This window comes from Manacus candei, unplaced genomic scaffold (assembly GCF_025592945.1).
Source record: "Manacus candei isolate 608988 ecotype Guabito, Panama unplaced genomic scaffold, ASM2559294v1 h1tg000089l, whole genome shotgun sequence".
Classification (NCBI taxonomy): domain Eukaryota; kingdom Metazoa; phylum Chordata; class Aves; order Passeriformes; family Pipridae; genus Manacus; species Manacus candei.
The window spans coordinates 1,024,227-1,049,119 of NW_026138137.1; the positions used below are offsets into that span (position 1 = coordinate 1,024,227).

A 24,893-nucleotide genomic window follows, 5' to 3' on the forward strand; every position below is an offset into this window, starting at 1 on the left:
CTGTTTTAATACCTAGTACTCACATTACAGCACATATAAGACAGTGGAAAGGCAACTCTTATATATTCTCATTCTCAGCTAAAGGCCAGCATATAAGTTCTTCTTTTTCTATAACATGTCACTTAACTATATACTTTATATGCCTTGTGAGCCAAAACCCAGATGGACACCTAGCATAAACAGCCAGAAAGTAATATGGAGTGTCCTTAAACTGTTGGTCCTCTATTGAGACCTGGGAAAAAAGCACCCTCGGGGGGACGAAAGATTTGGTAATACAGCTGTTGATCTGCACCGGGGTAAGATTGACCCTGTCAGGGATCACTTCACGCACCCCATATCTGTACGGGGTTTTCATGCGTGTCTGGTTTGAGCGGACCGTGCTCTAAGTCTTAATGTTTTCACCGGCAAAAGGCACCCCAGTGTGGGCACCGGTGCGCTGTTGGGACGGGCACCCAGCCGCCCTGCGCACTAATGCGTGGGAAGAGGGTGTTCTCCGGCTCCTCAAAGTGGGCAGCGAGGGGGAAGTGCCGTCCAGAGCCCGGGAGCGCCGGGGACCATCTGCGGGGCGGCGGGATGGGTGGGATGGGCGTCCCGGCTGAGGGGAACGACCCGCACCTCTTATGGGGGGGAGCGACGGCGGCGGCGAGAGGGAGGAGGAGAAAAGGACGACGAGGAGAGGGGCTGGGGAGACGCGGGCGGGCAGGAGCCGGGGGGCAGAGGAGGAGCTGAGCGCAGAGCGGCGGCGGGCACGGACGCGGCGGGGCCGGGAGCTGGCGGCGGCCGGAGCGGGGGCAGGTGCGGGAGCCGCCCACCGCCGCTGCCCGCGGGGCGGGGGCGCCCCGGCAGAGCCCCCCGGGCCCTATGGTGCCGCGGCGGGACCCGCACCCCGCTCGCCGCCTTCCGACGGGCCCCGCGGAGCGGCGCGGGGCAGCGCAGCCCGCCGGCCCCGGGAATCGGCGGGCATGAGGAACCTGCCGATCCTCCTCCTCTCGCTCTGCTGGAGCCTGGGGCGGGTAAGTCTCCTGCGCGCACGCGGCACAGGGTAAAATTCACCCCCTCCAGACCTCCGGCTGTTCCCCGAGGTGCCCGTGCGGAGCCCCCCGCGCCGGCGGTATCCCGCAGCTCCCCGGGCGGCAGCCGCGGCAGGTGCGGCTCTAGGACATCGGTGCCTCCCGGGGGTCCCTGGGCGGGGATGTCGAGGGGAGCGGGTCCACAGCCCCGGCCGGGATCTTCGGGCGCTCCCTCTCCGAGCCCCCGGGGCGGGCTCCGTGCCCGCGCCCGCAGCGGCGGTGTTGCCCCGCACCCCCGGGCGCTCCGCAGGGCCGGGACGGCTCCGCCCCGGCTCGGTCCCCATCCCCGCCGAGCGGGCACTTGTTCCCCGCAGTTTTTCCCCGTGGCCGGTGGGCACCGATAGTTTGCGAAGAGTTTTCACGGAGCGCTGCCCTGGGGCGGTCCAGAAGGCCGCTGGCGGTCATCGTGCGGGGAAAAACCCGACCGCCGGATTGAGACTTACAAAGCATTCAGATAATTGCAGCCTTCTTTAGGGTGCCTGCTTTTAGCATCTTTTTATTTTCAAGAATTTCTTAAAAAGTTTGTGAAAGTCAGTTACATTGGTGGAAACATGATATACAAAAAGCCAACCAACCAACCAACCAAAAATCTGCCCTCTGAATCTAAATCTTCGGTCTTACTGTATAACACCAAAAGTCAGGAAACCACGCTGAAAGTGAGTGTAAGCTGCTTGTCAGAGGAAATATTTATCCATTAAAACTACTGGTCTGGATGCCTTAGAAATTGTTAAGCTGCTTAAAATGCAGAAAGACTCCTCGGCTGGATTTCCAGCTCAATGTGTACCTTTACACTGCGCAGCACACACGGTTCTGTGTTCATTGGTGACAAAGGACAAGCTACTCTTGGTTAAGCAGAGGGAAAGATAGATGAGCACCAGTCCTGAGAGGTGGTGAGCACCCTCAAAATGCATTTTGGAGTTCTTGATGTGTTTCAGGAAGTGATCAGAACCACATAGTCTTGAACCGTAAATCTCTTTTGCTTTGTGAAGCCGAACAAAACAGGTGTCTTAGAACACCCTGTAGTACAGTTTGACTGTACATCCCAGCTTTGAAAAGTAATGTTGTGTTACCTTCAGCTACCAGCAAATTTATCATTTCAAAGTAATCTTTGCTATTACGTCACTGATACTGGAAAACTTGCAGTTATTTAAAAAGTACAAGAGAGAGTTGTTTATGCTGCTGGTTTCTTAACTGCAGTGGCTGCTTTGATTTATCCCTTATTTACCATTTCTATTTACTGGAACCTTCTTTTCCAAGACCCAGTAATTATAATACTTTTTGATGAGAAGGAAACCTACTGTTGGTTACTGAATATTTGCAATTGGAAAAAGAAAAAATAAACCCAAAATATGTTATGCGAAATGAAAATGCTATTAAAAACATTATGTATACATGGGACTTTTATTTTACATAGGAGCTCTCTGTAAAGTAGATAATACATAACAAAAGGTAGATATTTTCAGTATAATGCTGAAATTTCTATTACAAGTTCTAGACATTCTAATTTATGTTAAATATCTGTCTTTAAAAAGAAAAAACTCTGCACTGAAAACATATAATTTCAACAGTAAACACAGAGAAAAGACAGGGAAAAGAACGTAAGATTCCAATGTTGTAGATGGTGAAATGAGACATTTGGAGAAGAGACAGATTTTTTGAGTTTTAACAACAGCTCCTGCTATTATGCTTATGGCTATTACACTGTATTTTTAAAAGCTGTGAAAGTGGCTGATCCACAAGGAGCCTACAGAATCACCAGGTTCTCAGTCCTAGCTTTGGGTCCAAGGTTCTGGGTCCGCAATCACAGCTTAATTAAGTATTGTCATTTGAAAAAAATTACTGTGTAATGCATCAGAGATTGTTACCAGATTCTGTTATTAAATATCTTCCAAAAAAAAGTGAGAGGAAAGAGAAAGAAACTTGGAAGGAGACCATCCTTTTCTTGGTAACTACAAGTGTGAGGATGAGTGAAGTACAGCATATTTCCATTCTATTTATTTAAGATGTGATTTCATTTGAGTTAATCAAACTGTCCCATTAGCTCCGGTGATGTTTCCAACCTTCCCATTTGTCAGTAGTTTCTTCCATGCACTCTCTTATGGACTCTGTGTGTCTCTCTGAATCCAACTGATTCCAGTACATCTTCCCAGGGTCTTCTTTCTCTCCCCAGTACTGCTACATGTTTCTCTTCCTGTGGACATGTATAACCTTTTCTTAAAATCAAAGAACTGGGGGCAGGGCTCAGAATGAGTAAAGACACTAGTGCTTTAATTTTTAAGTAGTGGAGTTTTCTTCCTGAATAGTACTTGCTTGAATCAAATAATCATGCTCTGGGACCTCCAGGAGATAAAATATACATGGTGAAAAGGGGAAGAAAAGCAAAACTTAACATGTCAAAGCAAATGCAGTTTCATCAAGTTTCATGTTCTGTGATTTCTATTAAACTTTCAGCTTCCTAACTTACTACAAAGGGGGGGAAAAAAAGCAACTGTGTTTACTTTCCTGCTTCAGTTTAGCTCACAGTTTTTCTGGAGAAGGTCTCATGACATAGTATTGGGGAATGAGCTAGAAAGCTAAATGAAATGCTACAGTAAGGAGCCACTGAATGCTAGTAGATTATTTCAACATTTTGCTACGAAAAGTCAATGTGTGAGAAGCTAAAATGGACATTGACTGTGTTAAAAAATGCCAGCACGTGCTTGGGCAAAACCAGTGCCAGTGAAAGTTGTGGCTTTCCTCATTGGCAGTTGCATTCTTCATAAAGCATTTTAATTCACATTTTAAGACAAAACCCATTTGTTAATTCGACACAGGTGAATGGTATCCATCCAGAATGCAGATTTCAGTTGGAGATTCACAAGGAGGAAACAAGGTGTATGGAACTTCTAAAGAGTGCAAAGCCAGTGGACTACAATGGTAAGAGAAGATAAGCTGTAATGTACAGATAACTGGAGAACTGAAGATTTTCTTCTTCTACCTTCTTTACTGTTGCAGTTGCGGTTTCCATGCTTGTCTGTACTGTGCTGATGACTTTATGGTTTTCAGAATTCATGTGATTTTGCATTAAAGGTACACCTGCAGCAAGGATGTTGTGAGAGGTGTGCCAGGGGCTGGTATTTTCTGACTGGCAGGGGCACTGCAGGCTGGTGACGACGGCACCAGCAGAAAGAACAAATCTGAGGAAAAGCTGAAAGCCTTGGATCCAAGCATCTCTCTCTAGTTATGTTGAAAGTAAAGTACTAGTGGTAGGAATGATCTCTGGGTTTCCCAGGCAGACAATGTTGCAGACAGAAGATCAGATTCACACCCAGAGTACCCTGGAGTTGTGCAAAGGAAAAGCTGGACACTAGTGTTACATCCAAAAGACAAAGTCTCCCTGTTACTTTGTTGTTTTTATTTTCTTTCTGCATAGAAAGATAAATACATAGCAAACTGTGATTTAACGGAAGAAAGAAGGAGGAATAGATGTAGTTAATTTTTTCATTTTGAATTTTTATGGGGTTTTTTAGATTTTATTAGATTTCTTTGCTACATTTTCATGTGAGGAGAACAAAATTTTATGGAAAAATGACATTTTTTCTTGTAAGTTGAAGCTGATGGTAAAGCTATTTGTTCAGCAAGCAGAATACAAAGGCAACAGATAAATTCAGTTGGGTGGTACGTAGGTTATTTGTCTTTTTTGTGTTCAATCTGTTTTAAATGCACTCTGAAGATGATTACAGGACCTCAGAGACCTGCCATCTGCAGTGTCCTTTGAGCATAAACATGAGTCTCAACTTATGATGCTTTCTCCCCCTCTCCTCAATTTAAATGTGTAACTCCCTCAGTGCATACTCTAATATCAGTTTATATACAATAAAACAATTCAAAGGATCATCAACAGTTTGTATTTTACCATAATTTCTTCTTTATATTAATCCAGATCACTAATTAGAAAAATGCAAAACCTTACTGGAACAATTCATCAAGATTTCTATTTTTTTATTTATGAGTGATGAAGAGAGATGGCTGCTACATAAATAATATTATTGTGCAGCCAGATGGAGAACTAATTAGTAGCCCAGCTTAACGAATGGAATCTTGAATTATTAAATTCACTGTTAGCTGTTATAAGGGTTTGAAAGTCAAGCTTTCCTCAAGATACACTTTTGTCATCCAGACGCTAGATGGTTCCAAGGGTATCCTTGTGATGCATACCAGCTTTATTTTGGGTTCCCTAGGGGAAGAAATAAGTTTTCTGTCAATATTTTCTTCCCAGCCTCTTTTCACTGGAAGAGGGGTGCCTCCTGAAGGCAAACTGCTGTGAAAGAACTTCATGTCTTGAAAGGACACAGTATGTCTGGTGTTGACTCAACTCTGCAGATAGTGACAAAACAGCAGTGGAAGGATTTATGAATTTTACTGAATTCCCATCTGAAACTAAAGGGATATTCCATTCTGTTGGTGACTGGAATAAAGTCCCTGTGGTAATGAACTCTGTGTTTAATGTTACAGGAGAATTTATTTTATGCTTCATGTTATAGATACCCTTACCCAGAACCTTTAGAGAGTAGCTTATGTTAAATATGTGTATTTGTATAGCAAAAATAGCCATTATCCGTGTGTTGTTATTTTCCTAATAAACTCTCTGTAATCATACAAAGATGTAAGGTCTATTTTGAACAAAAATACTCTGACTGCTGATAAAGAAGAATTACTTATGAAAATTGGCAAGCTGGAACTAGTCCAAGTCCTAGCTCCGCATGTAACTTGTACTACATTTGAAATGTAATTCCTTATAATAAATTCAGAACTGTTATTTCACTTTTTCCTGAATGGGAAAGATCGTTATACAGCCTTTGTCATGCTTTGCTAACTTTAGTGTGTGCTACCTGACTTACAAAAGCTGGAACAAAATCTGAATGTACTGTCTTGAATTTGAAAATTAAGGTTCCCTGAGATTTTCCACCAAAGGCTTGGACCTCTATTGTCAAAATTAGTGGAACATTTTCATTAACTTATTGGGGACCTGAGAAACCTTCATACTTCTATGTCACATGCTCCAGAATATGGCTGACATGCACAGGTACTGAATTTTGGACGATCCAGATTGTATGGGACAGTCAGCTTCTCCTTTGACCTAGATGGCAATTATTTATTGAATACCTTATCTAGTCTTCTCAGCTCCCAGTTAGGGAGACATAAAGGAAATATTTAAAGGCCATCGAAGTTGGGGTTTTTTTGACATTCTAAAATGATCTTTTAGTCATCTTGCCTGAGCTGCATCATGACATGGGCTGAAGAACTTCACTGAGTAATTTCTTTAGTGCACTTAAAATCCCTGACTATGAAGTCTATAAAGGACTTGCTTACTCCATGGCTTAATAAAGCAATAGCATGTTTTGCAAGGAAACACTTTATAAAGACTGTGTAAATATCCTTTGAACAATGCTAAAGATATACTAAACCCACAGGACCGGGTTGGTCTGAGACATCCACACCTCTTGCTTTGCACCCTTTGGGGGATTTTCAGGCATTAGCACATACTTTTCCATTAGTGGACAGCATTACACTCCATTTAGGGAAGAAGTCACTCTCCAAAGATCTGTGGCAGTGCCTTCCTCTCTGTAGTGCTCTTTAGCACATCTAGTTGTTTATTTTATGAAGACTGCATTAGCATCTATCCACATTTGTTTTCTCCTTTCCACCTATAATTTGACCCCTGAGGTATGGATGCACCTTAACTGAGAGCCTGGGAGAGGGTTTTTTTTTTGCAAACTTATTTTTGAAGGGCAGATTAATGCATTCTAAATAGTTCATAATAGCTACAGATTTTGAGGTCCATATGGAAAAAAACTAATCTGTTTTTTATCTGCTACCCATGTCTCGTGTTCTTGCAAAAAAATTAGAAAGCTCCCAATAAAGCAAATGAAAAGACACAAAAATTGTTCTGCTGCAAATTTCTGTCTTTGTTCAGTATTTAGAATTTTTCCTTTTAAAGTAACTGACTCATTTCTGTTCACCTTTAAATAAAAAATGAAAACTTACCATCAAAAATGTTAAAACTCAGTCAGTAGGCTTTTTAAGAGGGTTTACAACAAGAAGTTCTAAAAAGATTTCATTATGAAAAAGTGAAGTCTAGGAGTTTTTTATTCATCTTGGACTGAGTGGTTGCACAGTTAAATGTGTCTTTTTGGAACTTGCATTCCAAAATGTGTTTTTGTGAGGCCATATGTCAGACAACATTTTTGATTTTAGATATGACAACTTTGAGGAAGGGATGTAGAAAAAAAGAAAAAATGACTTTGGAAAGAATTTCATAAACCTCTCAAAGAGAAGCTTCATAACGCAGCTAGTAATGGGAAATTAAAATAGACAAGACTACCAGAATGATGTTAGTTATTCATAAATTTAAAGCAAGAGGGACCAATGTTGCTATATAATCCAGTCTCCTGAATTACGCTGTCAGTAAAACTTCACTCAGTGATTCCAGCACTGAGCTCAAGATCTTGTGGATGAAACAGAGCACATTTTTCTGAAAGCTCTTCAGAACAGTGGGATGAATATTCAAAAGCTGGAGCTGTGGCAAGTTGTCCAGAAGTTTTTTATCCAACTAATTTAGCTATTAAGGTTATTTCTCCAGGAAGAAAGGTGCCTATTTTGTATTTACACCCACCCAACACACCGCACCCCCACATCTGTGTATAACACACACACCTCTGTGTATAACAAGGCCAACCTGACAATCACTCTCTCCTCCACATTAGTAAATAGCAGACTTATACAGAGCCAGATGAGGCCTTTCTCTTGGTACATGAAAAGAAACCTCCTCAAGGTTCCCCTTTCTTTATCCTCCCTGTCTCATCAAGGTCTTGTATCAGGTTTTGTTTGGTTTTGCAGTTATTTTCTCTGCAAAACGAGTCACAATTTCAACCTGCAGTGTTGCTTACAGTCATCTGATGTAGCATTCAAAGTAGAATTAAATGAGATAGTGGGATCATGGAACTTCTTTCATGCAGTACCAGTAGCTCTTGGCAGAACAACTTTAGCTTTCCTGAATCTCTGTGCTGCTGCTTTTCTAGCTGTAGTAGAGACATGTTGCTACTTTTTGGTTCATATATTTTTTTATTAAGGGAGCTGAAGGGACTGCTTTGGATGTTCGAGTGCTTTGGCTTTCATTAATTGAAGTGTCATCATTAATGACACCACATGAAACTGAGCATCCTCATGGTGTTGACAATGTCTGGGCTTTGTGTAAGCTGTATTTAATTATTTAAGGGCAGAAGAGAGGCAGAGCTGGTTCATCTTTTGAGGAGGCTGGGTGAGAAAGGTGGGAAAGAACTGTGAATGAAAGGAGTTGCCTACTGAAAAATAACCAACAGGAAATAAAATGATGAAGACAAGAAAATGTCCTGATCAGCCTCATTCAAAAATCTCACATAATAAATGTTACTGAGTGACAGTAACAAACTCTTTTGGAAGGAAGAGAAGCAACACTTGTCCGCAATGATTTTGAGGACCTGAAATTTCAACTCCACCCAAAATGTAAATAGAAATTCAGCAGTAGACATTAATAAATGGCATTTGTATTCCAAGGAAAACGAACAGCCATAAGCGAACTTATTGTGTTTTCCAGAAGACTCTGAAAGAAATATTGTCCTGCACTGTTTTGCACCTGAGTCCTGATAAAGACAGCTGTGGCCATGGCAGTCCACTCTCCATGACATCCAAAATTCAAATATCACAAGGAAAAAGTCTTCAGTACCAGAACACTGAAAAAGTTCCAGCCTAATACAGCAGATAGCAGATGGGTTAGACATAATACGAATTATAAGAAATATATGGTCCAAGTGCTTTACAGAGACTTTTAATGTTTTGTGGTGGTGTTTATACAAACTAGAGATTGATATTTATTGGTATTTTTGGAAGAATGTACGGGGTGTCAAAATTGTGTCAACATGAAGGTGAAGGTACCTCTTACAGCTTTGTCTATACATCCGTTGAATAAGAATAGAAAATGGCATTCTCATGGTATGAATAAAATGCTGTCCAGTCATACAAAAATAAATGCTCTTGTCTCCAAAGGACATTTTGAGTGATTGGAAAGCAGAATTTACCTGGAAAATTTGGAGAAAGATCTGTTTTCTTTTTTGTGAGGGGTGTTTTTTTTTTTAATTTTTCTGCTGGCAACTTCTGTATTTCCTTATAGAACCCTAAAAATATGTAAATTACATTAAATTTAAAATTGGCTAATAGATTTTTGATTCTCTAGTGGGAAACTGTTCTTCAAAAGAGAAATAAGACATTTCTTCTGAATTGTTTAGTTTAGTGAAAAGCCAGAAAATCCTCAGAAATCTCAGAAACAGTATTTTTACTGTTATTGGTAGTAGAGTTGGCTTTTGAAAAACCTATGAACTGCAAACATTTTAGGTGAATATGAGTTAAACTCTCTTGGTTCGTTCATTCCTTTAACTGGTTCAACCTGATGCATACCGTAGACTTCCAAAATTGTGTTTGCTGTCTATGAGTAGTGTTTGTTAATTAAAAATTTTTACATTTCCTCAGTATTTCCGACTAATTGGAGCTGCCTCCTGACTGCTTTGCAGCCAGTGTTTTCATTTTCACATGACTTGGAGTACAAGCAGGCAGCTCCACGCAGAGGGGCTCTGAGGGGCCCTGGGCAGGCAGGGTCCGCCCAGACCAGGGCAGCTGGAGAACAACCAAGGGTAGCCCCAGCCTTGGACATGTGCAACCTCCCTGGGACAGGGACAGCAGTGGACATTAGCCTGCAGGTGGAGGGTCAGGATCCGGCCTGGCACAGGAAACCAGGATCAGGGACAACACTGAGATGGCTGGGCAGAGACAGACATAGGTCTGCTCTGGGGAGGCTGAATCAGGTGCCACATGAAGGTCCAGACCTGAGCATGGATGGGGCTCTGGGCAGGGCCATCACAGCCCATTTGTGCACTCAGGGCCCTGACAAAAGCAGATGGCAAATAACTTCAGTGAAGTATCATGGAGCAACAGCTTTTTTGCAACTGTCCTATTCCTATTGCTGCTCTAAGCAGTTCTGCTACTTTGCTTCCAGTTTACCAGCTTGCTATTTCTCTAACACCTGCTTTTCTTTTCTTTTTTATCACTGGTGTAAAAATGCAGAAAGAATGTCAGTCTGTGTATGATCCATGCAACTTAAGTTACATGCTGTGGTGTACAGACCTGCAATCTAGAAATCATTGCCCATAAGAGGTGAGATGGCTCCTGCTCTGTCAAGTTAAATACAGAAATCAAAACATTTCCCTGTTTGAAAAATAAACCCAAGGCTAGCTGTCAACTTTCTGACTCATCTTCAAAGCCTCTCTTGTTTCATGCACGCCTAGACAGCGTAAAAAATGCTAAAGGTCTCTTGGAAGTAGCAATTTTTAAATCCAAATGCAAAGTGCCACCTAGTGGTTTCATATATACAAAATATGTCTATAAACAAAATTTTCTAGTGCAAGCCCAGTGTCTCATGTCTTTATAGATGAAGAAGCAAAAACAGGTAAGTGAACTTGTTGCTCAAAGACTGGGTCTCAAAGAGCAGGATGATGAATGTGGTGGCAGTACTTATGTAAGCTGAAGAAAATAAGAAACAAAACGTAGTTTATAGTCTGTTATGTTTCCTTTCGTTATGAAGTATCTGCAAATGTATCACAAGCATTCAAGACCAAACATTCAAATAAAGTAAGTGATCTCATTGAAACCAGCTAATAATAACAATAACATCTGCAGTATCATCTAGAGAAATAGGAGGGAGGATCAGTAGAGGAGAACTTTTGAGTGAGTAACTGAGCAACAGTTTTCTGAGAATTTTGGTTGTTTCCTTGGATATGCTGTGAATGACATATCAGGGAAATAAATTATACAAATGAAGAGATTGTAAAGGGATTGTTATACATAGGGCGCAGTAATGTTCTTCTAGACACCATAGAAATAAGGATGAAGAACCTTTTGTTTTTTTCCCTTTGCTGGTTTTGCTAGCAGTTCTCATAGTTTAACCCCAGCCAGCTACCACATGCCATGAGGCCATGTGTTCACTCCCCACCAGTGGGATCAGGGAGAGCATTGGAAGGGTAACAGCTGGAAAACTCATGGGTTGAGATAAAGACAATTTAGTAGGGAAAGCAAAAGCCATGCATGCAAGGAAAGCAAAGCAAGGGATTAAATCACTGCTTCGCAAGGGCAGGCAGGTGTTTGGTCATCCCCAGGACAGCAGGGTCCCATCACATGTAACTTGGGAAGACAAACACCATCAGTCCAAATGTCTCCCACTTCTTCCTTCTTCCTCCCACTTCACATACTGAGCATGATGTCATATAGTCTGGAATATCCCTTTTGTCAGTTGGGTCACCTGTCCTGGCTGTGTCTCCTCTCAACCCCCCAGGCACCCCCAACTTCCTCACCAGCGTGGCTGCACGAATAGCAGAAGAGGCCATGGCTCTGTGAAAGGCCTGCTCAGCAATAACAAAAACGTCTCTGTTATTAACACTCTGTTCAACACAAATCCCAAACACACCCCATACTAGCAACTGTGAAGAAAATTAACTCTGTACCAGCCAAAACCAGCACAATAGTTAAAGAAGAAGGTAAAGGATATAACACTAGACGTGCAGAAACAGTTGAGGAGCTAACACAGACCAAGAGCTGATTGGTTTTATATGTGTACGTATCAAAGTGAAAGGACAAAACCACTCAATGCTTGAGAATTTATTGAAGCAGCATGCAAATATAGAGACTAATTCCATCAATGAACATAAAAGAATAAAGGTGTACATTAATATACTTTTGGATATTTGAAATATTTTTAAAATATTATAAATAAAGAAAATTGCAGACATTATATGAAATAAACATTGTAGTTAGATGCTTTATATAAAAATTATAATTTTATTGGTAAAATTCTTACCAGAACTAAAATATAAAACTTATTTAAAGATGCAATTATGAATATTTTGTCTCTTACTTGATTAATATCCTTTGGAGACAGTAGGAAACCGTCCTATAATGTGAAAGATGGATAAAATTTCCAGAGAATAAGAGTTTACATAATGATTTTACGAATGCAGCAGTGACGGATGACAGTCCAGAAATCCTAAAACTGGATGAATTAATGGCTGGACAGATAGTATAGAGTGAGTAGAGAGGAGAATATCAAGTTTGATCAAGTAGAAATTCTATGTACAGAAAGAGAAACATTTAGGACAGTATTTACCACACCTTCATGTTCCAACAGTGTGGTATTTAAAGCGCCATAGACTGCTTTGTAGTTGCTGGAAAGCAACAGGCAATTGTTGTGAGCAATTAATCTGGCCTAATTTCATGTGTTTTAGGATGAAGTGAATTGTTGTCTGTCACTCTCTGACATATGTCATTGTATATGTCGTTGTAAAAGGTTACTATGATGGATAAAGAGCATATCTACTTGAAGACCTCTGAAACTCCACCAAGATCTCCAGTTGTGCCACATCTTTAATTTACAAGATCAGTAGGAAATAAATTGCTAGTTTCTGTTGTGCACAGTTAAGCTCGTGCTGTACAAAAGAGATATGTTTTTGGGATGGAAGAGACAGATTGATACAAGTGCAGTAAGAATGGACTCGTTAATTGTATCCCACCTTTGCATTAGAATATGTTTTCATAAGAGAAGAAAAAGGTATATGACTGCAATATTGCTAAAAATCTAGCAGCATTCAGCATTCACACCTAGTCCAGTTTTCAGACCCCCAGTGTAGTCATTCAGTGACTATAAATGCCTCCAGGATATTTCAGCAGTTTTCTCAGATTTCCCATACCATAATAACTAAACCTGTAAACATACATAACCTGAGGCTTAATATTGTTGGAATTCTGATGACAGCAACTCCAGTTTTTGATTGCATTTGAGTGTAGTCTTGATGTAGGAAATACATCTTTGGTGTTATTTCATTCATTTGATTTAAGGAGTCTGAAAAAGCATCATCCTCTCCTGTGCCATAGATGCCTGTAAAGTCTAAAATATGGAGGGAAAAGAGAGATAAAAAACACTTTCCCCAGAAACCATTAGTGACTTGTGAAATTTTGAACATTAAAAGCTTGCATACTGAGTTCCTTCCAGCAAGCTTCAAGATCTGATACAAATTGTGTTGATTAATTTTTGTAAGCATAGGATTTGGACTTCAACTTTTCTATATAATATTATATCTAATTGAGGCTTGAGTAAGAGTTTTAAGTGGTTTCTTTGTGGCAAATTTACAAATGGAGCTCTGAAGTCTACTTTGTTCAGCTGCATGTTTAGTAAAACCTTAGCCCAGTCCATATAGCAGCATAACAAAAATTTATAAAGGCCTCTGAACTTGTTTGCACATTACTGCAGCAAATCCATCATCTTGTATTAAACAAAAGGGAAAATCTGTGAAAGTCATCAGCTTCTTTGGGTGTGCATCAACACTTTCGTGACTCACCTCAGCTCTCACTCTTAGTGGAAATGGAGATGAAATGGAAAGGTCTGAAGTACTACAAGATGATGATTAATCTTGTGTACTCCAGGGCTTGTTTATGCTGGATCATGCGGTCCAACCATCAAAGCCAAAAGAGTTTCATTTTATCACTGTAGTTCTGAGTGCTGGCAGATGAAGAAAATAGTTTCTTTGTCTTTCTGATTATTTGTATGTCGTGTTGTTGATGTTGTTTCTGACTTAAAATCAATTGGGAAGGAAGCATGACCTGAATTGGCTGAGGTAAACATTCTTTTATTTTACATAAGCCCCAGTGTTGCATCACAGAGATTTGGACTTGATCTTGACCCAAAACTGCAACTCAGGAAGCACCCATGCATTTTGAAGTTCTATTGACTTCAAAGGCTATGAAGGTGACTTGCTCAGATGTAAACCTCTTAAGTTGTGTACGGATGGCCAAGTCAACATCAGAGATATCTCAGAGGTACTGTTAGTAACACCAAAAGAGGCTGATCCAGCATACAAGGCAATGGAATAAGGCATTACTTTATGTAGAGACAGAGATAAACTTTGTGAAGTTTCCCTTTAGTAACCCCTTATTTTTGGCATCATCCTTCTGAATATAGAACAGATGCTGCATTTAGAACTGTACAATACTAAGAGTGAAGAAAGAGGCAATCCCCATGAGCAAGTGTTTCTTCTGGAGAATAGCACTTGCTACAGTTGCTTGGGAAACTGTATACAGAGGGTTCTATGGAATTGGTGACCAAATGCAGAATTTCCTCCATCATCCTCCTCTCATCTTCATTCGTCATCTCCAAACCCTGTTCGTGGTACCACAGAGGTTCCCTCCCAGTTATCACACTTAAATGGATGTCTTCCAAAGGAAAGCAAGGCCCATGGGAATGCTGTGCCACTGGCTTTTCTTCTTGCTGCACTAGGACACACCCCAGGGGCAAATCCAACTGCTGGTCCTGTAACACATTCTTCAGTTCCCTAGTTTATGTGCACTTTGAAAATAACTTAAACTTTGAAAGCAGGATGCTGCACATTTTATGTTAACACAAGCTGTCCAAGTTTAATTGCACTAATAAGGTCTAATACAAATATAGAACTTCTAAATATTCTTTTTCCAGCTTCATTGAACTCATGTGGCTTGATTTTGAGCATGACCTCACTAGCACAGAATAAATTAACAGTGAATTGCTAATACTATAAATATTCTGAAGAACAGTATGGATGTGAGCAGTTCCTAATGCAAGTTTTATGTTCTCTACTGAAAGGAACAAACTGTCTCTTAGACTTCTAATAATCTCATGGGCATAATGCTGGCAGGATAAAAGTTTTGTTTTTCTCTTTAGCATTAGTTACAAATTTAAATTGTCAATTGCCTTATTTGAAGACATAAATGCCCAGAGTTTTGCACATGATTTTTTTTTTTTGAGATAACTTGAACTGTGATAATATGAATAACATTTCCTTACTTTTTTGTCCTCCTAAGGCTTATATCCGGAAACTTTCATCACTCTTTGCTTAGTTTAGAAGACATGGGCTATAGATAGACACCTTTAAACATGGCATGGTTGAGCCATGTTGACTCCAACAAACTACTTAAATATTTCTTTGTGATGTTCAATCTGCATATTACTGCAGATAGAAAAGTCCATTTTGTGATTAAGAGATTCTCAAAATTTTGCAGTTCTTAATAATCCATATCAATGCTTGGAAGTTATTTTTTAAACATTTCTTACTGTTTCTTAGCATCCTCACATCACAATGTTATAGTTTTAATGAAACATTTCACAAACAATATATTAATCAGCAGAGTCTTATGATTTCCTTAACATTTTCGTAGAAAACGACATCTTTGCAGCTTTCTTGAAAGAGTCTAACATTTCTTGAACCACTTATCCAAAACTTCCACCAGGTCTTTATAACATAAATACAGTAGGGTAATTTGGACCAGACTGAGCTTTCAAGTCTGTTACTGCTTGTTTTGTTTCAGGATGTGTTGGAGTTTGGGATAACATCACCTGTTGGCGTCCTGCAAAGATTGGAGAGACTGTCACTGTCCCTTGCCCAAAAGTGTTTAGCCTTTTTTCTGGAAAACCAGGTATTTTATTTTAAGGTGTACTTTTACTGGCTTCTTTCTGGTATTTTGTAACATAATGTGCTAAAAATGGTTTATTTGGAATTTTTATTTTCTTTTTAAAGAGTTAAAATTCTTTTCAGAGCTGTTCGTGATACACCATGAAAAGACCAAATTGTCGTCTTTGTGGTCTGTGCAGTGTTCTTTGAGTCAGATACTAAATATATATTCTAATACAGTGACACCAAGTCTGGAGACATTGTTTGCTCTTTTTTCATCTATTTTTGATTATTATTAAGGCATCTGAGCCTGACTGACATCTCTAACAACTGCCAGAAGATCATATGCAGATTGTCCCTTCTGTGATTAGGAGGGGAGCTCTGCCTTGCTATCATGAGAATAATGAGCCCACATTAACACATAATACCTAAAAATTATTGCTTTTGCAATTTAGGGTAGTTATTATGAAACCTTTTATTCTGCCGTTTAATAGAGCTTAAAAAGAGCTTATCAGTGCCTCATACTGTTTTAAATCTACCATATTCTGCACCATCTTGTCAATTCATCTTACTGTGGTTTCATTTTGCACTGTGGCATGTTAGTGGAGTTTTGGAAATAGATGATGCACCCAGAGTATTTCACATGTATCTCATAATGCAGCAGGAAAAATCTTATCCCCATTGCTCAGGTGAGAAACTGTCGTCATGAGGAGCTGGTGAAAAATGTGAAAGTCATCACAGTGATTTAATTCTGTTTTTGAGGTTAACTTGGGGTATGACTAAAATACCTTTATTCTCAAAACTGTTGATTAAATCTTGTTCCAGTAAAAAATAGATAACTAAAACAATCTACACATGAGCAAAGGTTTTCATTCCTGGAGCTGGTGAATGTTGATTGGTTTATCATGGATAGTCTAAACAGTTTATAAAGGAGAAAGTATGTGTTATCTTCACTAAATCTTATGAAATCTATAAAAGTATTCAAATGACTCAAACAAAGATATTAAGGTATTGTCGTGAGACAAGGCAAACTTATAAATATCAAAAATTCAAAATCTGAATTAAATCATTCTGCTTCTGTCTATTTACCAGACAGAGCATGTACTCTCTCTCTGGAGTTTATTTCATAACTGTTAGTTATTACTGAAACAATATTTTAATTTTACTATAAAACAAATATAAATATTTAAGTCTGAAACCTTCACAGTGCACTGCAACTCTGTTTCACCTTAGCATGGTGTCAGCAAGACTGAAAGAGTCCTTCCTTTTTATAATTTTCTATAATTTTCTCAGATATAGATTTTTTTCATGACTACCTGTTTACTTCTTGCTTGTGAAACTAACAGGGTGGTTTTTTACAGGTAATTAGAGGTAATTTAGGGGTAATTAAGGGTGCTTTTTAAATCTTGTCTTTCTATAATTTCAGAGAAAAAAGCAGCAAACATCTTGCATGGTTGATTCAATTAAGATCTAACTATCTTAGCACCTTTATAATTTGATTATGCTCAGGAATATGTTATCTATTTAATTCATACACAGCACATTTCAAATAAACTTCATTCTTATAGCAGAAAATTACAAAAATATATTTAAACAAGAAGTCCAACTTTTTATTTAGCCAGATTTTTGAGATGTATGTTTTAGCTTTTTACTGTTTTAAAGGAGTTAAAATTCTACTACAAGATGATCTAGACTATCTAATTTTTATACAAGTATTCCAAGTCGAAAGTAGATTTTTATATGCCATCAATTTTTTAAAGAATTTCTTAATTTAAATCATGAATTTAAAAAAGTGTTTGTCTTCTCATCCTTACAACTTTTGGAGACCTGACTCTAAGTTTCTTCTGTGATGCTTGAGATCATAGTTTAAGCACCCCACATAATTAATTCTCTATTGAACATTAGTAACTTTTTATTAAAAGATCTCTTACTGTAACAGCAGTCATATTATCCTATAATGTTTCCCCTGTATTATACGTGACAATGTAAGTTTAGGAGTCTCAGAAAGTTATTCTGTGAAGTTCTTATTCAAATGTATGCGTTGAGTTACAAGTTTTAAATCAGGTTGCCTTCCAAAATACTTCATTGCATGAAAAGGTGGAGTAGAAATAAATAATGCCTTCCATAGAACATTGCCCAACATTGCCTTTAGGTTAGAAGGCTTTAGAATACTTGAAGCAGAAAATACTTCAGCCCCTTGAGTACATGGAATCTTTTTATTGCTTTGACGTAATTTGTGGTTCTGTTAAGACGTTCCTCTGCTCTGCCTAGTCAGAGAATCTTGATGCACTTTTAAAGTGAAGACTCTTCACAATGTATAAATAGGTTACATTTTCTTTTAAAAATGTCATGTCTATGCCAAATGGCAGAAGTCGTCCTGTTGTTTGAGGAGACACTGTGGATTTAGGTCAAGGCCTTTTTACTAGCTGGAAAGATTAGATTGTGGATTGGTGAACTATTTTGTAGAATATTTACAACTTTCCACCAAAAACTTTATACAAAGAAGAACTTCCAGTAACCAGTCAGCAAGATAAAAATAACAAAAGCTTTAGTTTGGAGTGTATATAAACAAGTTTGGTTATTCTTGGCCAAAGCTGATCTGTGACACATAAATTTATTTTTCTATGGTGAAAAACAGGCATCTTTAAGTCACTTAAAGACCAGTGGTACACTCCAGACCAAAGCAATATATTATTATGCATTTCAAGCATTATGGGTATACAAGTCGCTTTAAGAAATGTGAGGGGAATTTGGCCATGAATTAACATTATAGAGGTAAGTTATAATAACATTAATGACTATTCGTTAGTCTGATATCAATCTCTTCAGGTTTTTCTTATTGAAGATGTTCCACAGCGCATGAACATTAATTCATTTTAATTAAATTAAGAAGTGGAATCATGGGTTGCCCCCATCTCATCTGTGTGACTTCTGTAAAGAGTTAACTTAGCTCAGTTCCAACCAGAAAACCATTTCTGAAATAAATAGATATCCAAAATTCCTTTCCAGCCACACTTCTACAGGTCCTGTATGTTTCTTGGACTACATTGTTTCAATATTGGTTCAAAGAGTGAGATTCAGCATACATTTTTATTTCCTTGTTCTTCAACCTATAACATGATTTGGCCTTTAAACTTCATTACCAACCTTACCAATGTTTGCTGTAGCAGTTATTCATCACCGTAATGTCTAAGAGCTTTTATAACTCTTCAGTAGATCATTTGGTATTGGCTTCTCAGAAAAGCTTAAATAGGAGACCGGAACAACTTTCACTTAAATTACTTTTCTATCAAATTACTTTACCTACAAATTACCCCCTTTATGGAGTGAGCCAAAAGACTTTAAATAAAACAGCAAAATACTTCAGGCTGTTGCAGACGTAACAGAAATATCTGTTACACTGAAGGAGGATCCTGCTATCACAGCTGGGCTTTACTTTTGTTTTTCCGTGGTGCAAAGGAAACTCCAAGCCAGAGGAAAAGCCAAAGCAGTGTGAGTGAAGAGCATGTGAAGGGAAATGGCTGGGTTGCTCTAACAGGAGTCCTAGAGAATACAGGAAACAGAGTTAGGTTGTGACTAACTAATGACAAAAAGGTTGTCTAAAGATTCATTGATGAGGACACTTTTGAATCTTTCTGATTTAAACTCTCGAATTTTTCTTTACAGGAAATATTAGCAAAAATTGTACAAGTAATGGATGGTCAGATATTTTTCCTGACATCTTAAGTACTTGTGGATATAATGACTATGAAGATGATTACAAGGTAGGAGAAGTACTTTTTCTATTCATTTTGATGCTGGTGTTCAATACATCTATCAGACATATTCTGCTTTTAGATAACTCCCATTTTACTCAGACTCAATGAAAATCAGACTGAATGAAAATTCTGCAATAATTTCTGGTAGCATTGGTTGCAATATGCTTGGATTGCAGTTGAGATTGAGATAAAACCAGAAATACAGAATTCAGTAACTGTTTGAAATTCAAGTCTGTAAGAACTTGATAATTGCAGTAATGCATCTGTATTTCTAATATTGCAGTGTTACTCAGCTTATGCACCATATGTTTTGCATTGCGTTATTTCAAGAAGTTTCACTTATTTCAAAAGAATATGCAAAAGAAGTTATTTCCAAACTGAATACTGTAATAATCTATCAATAGTACATGCACCACTTGCTTGCTGGTATCTGTTCAAGTTATAAGTAAAATAGAATTAATTTAAGTTACTAGAGTTATTGCAGATTTATATTGGACATTAAACTGTGTTAGCAATTGGAAGTGCTTCAGAAAGCTATCAAGATATCTTTAATACACTATGCATGGAAAACCAAATTTGTTCACTTTGCAGATTCTATTTCTTGTTCTTTTTATTGAGGGAGAGATTTTTTTCCATCACATTTTACGTATTTTTCTCTGTTTTCCTGCTGAGGCTAACAGAGCAAGATTTTGTTTACAACCTTAAGCTCATAGTGTCAGTAAGCTCTTGCTACCCAAAACAGATTGAGTTCTCTCATGAATAAAAATACTTGGCTGGTTGGGGTTTTTTTCTGGATTTCAGTTTGTGTGGAATAGCTGTAGCAAAAATGTTCTGTCAGGTTTGCAGAGATGTGCATGCAGTTTTTGCCACCTCTTTCTGTGTTTGAAAGCCCAACCATTACTAGAGTTGAAAATAGATAGTAAAGAAAATTGAAAGAATATGTTGTTTCCCCAACTTTTCTGAAGAAACATTATAAAATATGTATGATCTGACAACTTGGGAACACAGGTGTATTACTGCTAAAAAAGCCATTTTAAACACTGTCATGTGCCCCAGACATTGTCATGACATGTGAAAATGGGTCAAGACGTAAAAATTCAAATTATCAAAAGATAATATTTCAAGTACTGGGAAACACTTGATTAGCAAATGGAGTAGTACAATAGAAAAGCAGTTCTTGTTTGACATATTCATTAATAATTTGAAAGAGGTGAATGAAATGCAAATTGACTATACTTTCAGAAATTAACCTAGAGAACTGGAAATAGGAAGTGGCAGCAATATTTACAAAAGCCTTGAAAAAAAAACAAAAATAAACATGTTAGGATGAAGATCAGAAGAGAGGTGTGGGAAGCAGGTACTGAAAAAATCATTAGCAAAAGTACAACAGACAGGATATAATAGATATAATATGTCATAGGGAAAATAGAAAAAATGCAAGCATCATGCAGTTGTGAGATTTCAGGAGGTATTTGAGGTTCTGCACCAACCACTTGTTTACACAGAAGACGTTTCCTTCATTTTGGATCTTAGTGCTCAATGGTAACACCTTACTTGGCATAAATCAAGCTGTTTTTTTGAGTTTTGGTGTGTGTGATTCGGTTGTTGTTTTTTTTTTTTTAAGCTAGTATTTCAACAATAAGAGCTAAAAATAAAGTCCTAAGTATTTGGATACTGAGTATTCTGGACACAATTTGTCATGCAACAATATGCTTTGTAGATGGTGTATGAGGTCGCCCTCAAAGTCAAGGTAACTAAGGAGATAATATTTTAGGGAAGGTGGCAAAATATTGTTCCTATGGTAAGTCCTAAATTCTCTTCTGTATGCTTTCCTTTGAAGGCAATGTTAGAGGAGTAGGTAGAAACTGTCTTTGGTGCCACTTTGGTGCCTACATCTTCACTGCTGAATGAGTTTCCATTATAGATCCAACGTAGTATTTTTTCCTGTGCGTTTTTTCTGTCTTTAAAGATATAGACTCATATTTTTAATGCAAGAGGGGCTTATTTCTATACATATTTTATATTTATCTTATATATATATATATATATATATATATATATATATATATATATATATATACATATAGACAGACATACCTATCACTCCAGATATGCATCTCTTTTGGACAGTTTTGAAACTTCTAGAGAAGATTTAAATTATAAAAATTGATGAGCAAATACTGAACAAACAATTTACTAACAGGCACCAAATGTTTATGCTGAAAAATGTTTATACACTGAAATGAGAAAGCTTATTTAAAAGCACTATAAACTTGTCATCTATTATTTCTCTGCTGAAAAAACTTGTATCAACAGTTTACCTTGATTTTATGTTCAAACTAAAACGTTCAATTTTTATTCTGTGTCAAATTGTCTATTTGTAGCTTATATGAAAAGAAACTATTTTCTTAACATTTTGAAATTAGCAATGAGTGTCTGATACAGAACCCTTGCTTAATTCTATGTTAGATCCATGTAGTGTTTACTGGTCCTACCGTTATTTATAGGAGATCAATTTGACAAGTATGACTGTCCTGCTTTCAACTGTGATAGGGTTAATTTTCTTCCTAGTAGCTGTTACAGGTCCGTGTTTTGAATTTAGCATGAGACTAATGTTGATAACACACTGATGTTTTAGCTGTTGCTAAGTAGTGCTTACCCTGAGTCAAGGACTTTTCAGATTCCCATGTTCTGCCAGCGAGCAGGTGCACAAGGAGGTGGGAGAGAGCAAAGCCAGGACAGCTGACCTGAACTGGCCAGAGAGGTATTCCATAGCACAGAAAGTCGTCATCATCATCATCATCATCATCATCATCATCATCATCATCATGGCTGGGCTTCGCGAACAAAGATTTGGGAAGGCTCTATCCACATTTGTTACAGGCACGCTGGTGGCTTATGAGGCCAATATGTGACAGACATATCCGATTGCAAAAGGCACAGCAGAAAGACTCCTTAGATGGTGTATTCTGCAAGGCACGGTTCTTTCTGCATTGTCTTTTCTCCTCGAGAGTGATCCTGCGTGTGTTCTCGAAGGAGACAGCTGCGTTACAGATGGTGTGTCTCCAGGCCTCCCGATTGGAGGCCAGAGTAGACCAGTTATGATGATCAATATGACCAAGGCTGAGATGTTGTTTCAGGGAGTCCTTGTATCTTTTCTTCAGGGCTCCTCTCATGCGGCAGCCAGTGGCAAGTTCACCATAGAGCAGGATCTTAGGGAGGTGGTGGTTGGTCCTTCATCCTGGAGACGTACCCTGCCCATCGCAGCTGTGCTCTCAGCAACATGGCCTCAATACTTGTGACTGCTGCTTGTTCTAGAACAGATGTATTGGTCACATGATCTGACCAGTGGATGTTTAGGATTGTACGGAGGCAGCGTTGATGGAAGCGTTCTAGGAGACGCAGGTGGTGGTGGTAGATGACCCATGATTCGGAACCATGCAGGAGAGTAGACAGCACTATGGCTCTGTAAACACTGATCTTTGTACTTTTCTTCAAGTATTTATTACACCATACTCTTTTGTGGAGTTTTCCAAGAGCACTGTATGCCTTTGCTAACCTGTTGTCTATCTCTCCGTCAATCTTACCAGAATGTCATACCCAGAGTATAAACTGGGAGGAGTTGGCTGGGAGATGCCTTTTGCTGCTTGGAGATGGCATCGGTCAGTGGGTGCTGAGCAATTGTGTTGGGCATTGCTTGTGTTGTTATCTCAATGTAGGTTTTTACGCTTCCCAGTTCCCCTCCCCATCCCACAGGGCAGTGGGGTGGGGAGGCAGGAGGAGGAGGGAGAGATTGAGGAGTTGTGTTATGACACAAAGCATCCTTTGTTGCTGCTGGAGTTAAAGCAGGACAATGACGATGTCTGAACAAAATGTTTGTATGTTGTTACCACAGCAAAACCTTTATTAATACCTCCCGACCCTTTTCTGTAAGTCAACTAGTTACTGCTAACCTTCAAGATCAAGTTTTAGCTTCATCTCAGGTACTCAAATAAGTGTCCTTTTTTTCCATTTTTTATTTCTGTGGAGCTCATGGCAGCACAACCGTAAAATAAAGAGCTGGATTTGACCATTCTAGAAACACACATCAAGGTATGTTAACCCAACTCAAACCCCACTGCAACCTTTCCTTAGCATATTTTGACATCTTCTATCTAGACCAGACAAACTGGAGTCATGTCCTAACTGTCATCAGAGAGTATTAAACTCTCTGTGTCAGGACTATTAATATACAGCAAGGTGTCTGGTGAATGTAAAGCGCTGAAATGTGCTTTAAATTTTTATTTAAAATAATGACTGAATCACTTAATACAGCTTTGTCTAATCTTAGTGTGAATTGGCCCGAGATTTATTAGATCACACAAAAGCCCCAACATACACAAGTTACAGGCTGTGTGATTTGAATGTGTAGTGTTGTACAAAGACAAACTCATGAAGAGAAGGATCCTCAGGGCTATTAAACATGGTGATACTGCTGCAGCTTGTACATTAAGTAGGAGCATCATCCATGGAGGAAGTATTCCCCCATTTTGCTGGTTTCCTAAAGCGTTCACTCTTAGGCAGCTGCCAGAGAGAACATCGTGAGTGTGCTGGAGACACACCACCCAGGGCACGTGGAGTCAGGGCAGTGAGGTCAGGGCTGACACAAACCGTCTTGAATGTCTGCAGCTACCTTTAGAAAACAGATGCATTAGTGCTGTCTGCAGAGTGGGTCACTGCACTGGACTAATGGGTTGTTTGTATTGATTCTAAATTGAATACTTGCCTCTCAACAAAATGAAACTCAAGGCAGCCATCTACCAATGCTTTTTGCACGTACCTGTAAGTCTTGTTATATTTATTTATGTTTTCTGCATTTTTTCATTTATTTTTCCATGTGGAACAATTAGGAGGCGGGTACTCCTTAAAATAAATGCAAAATCTTCCACTGACGTCAAGGGAGGACTAGGATTGAATATTAGCTGATATTGTCTCTCGTGGAACACAGAGGAAATTTACTTTAATTGCAGGCTATCCAATAAACTGCAGAATATAGGTATGTCATGAGAAAGTTCACATTCACAGATACATCTGCTGATACAGATTCACACAGGAAAATGTTGAAGTTTGTGCATTTCTAAAATTGTCATCCCTCCCACCACAGTTAGGGAACTTTAAATAGGAAGACATTCTGACTGACATAATTAAAATTAATGACACTACTTTTATTAAGAGAGACTTATGGCAATTCTGGTCTCATCTTTTTTGAGTGATGTTTAGGCTTAGGGTGAATTGGAAGAGAAAAGTCAGAAAAGGGATATCATTAATTACTTGTATACAGATTATTGAATACTCTGAGAAATACCAACTTTACTATGTGTTTGTAGTAAACAAAATGAAGAGTGACTTGGGATGATAATGGTCATAAATTCTGAGTAATGATCAATCATATTTCTGGGTAAATGAATAAAGAGGTGAGGTATTTTCTTTTACATTAAGGGTGACTTCTGGTCAACAGCAAAACACCTTTGGACAAAGAGTTAAGCCCT

General features: G+C 38.8%; 1 protein-coding gene across 1 annotated transcript in view; it reads left to right on the plus strand.

Annotated features, from left to right (window-relative positions):
- Positions 1-711: 711 nt before the first annotated feature.
- Positions 712-24,893, plus strand: part of VIPR2 (vasoactive intestinal peptide receptor 2) — a 54,051-nt gene continuing 29,869 nt past the window's right edge. The window contains exons 1-4 of the mRNA XM_051812871.1: positions 712-1,013; positions 3,884-3,986; positions 15,525-15,632; positions 19,274-19,371. Coding sequence (XP_051668831.1) covers positions 963-1,013; positions 3,884-3,986; positions 15,525-15,632; positions 19,274-19,371 — 360 coding nt within the window. The 5' untranslated portion in view covers positions 712-962. The remainder of the gene's footprint in view (positions 1,014-3,883; positions 3,987-15,524; positions 15,633-19,273; positions 19,372-24,893) is intronic.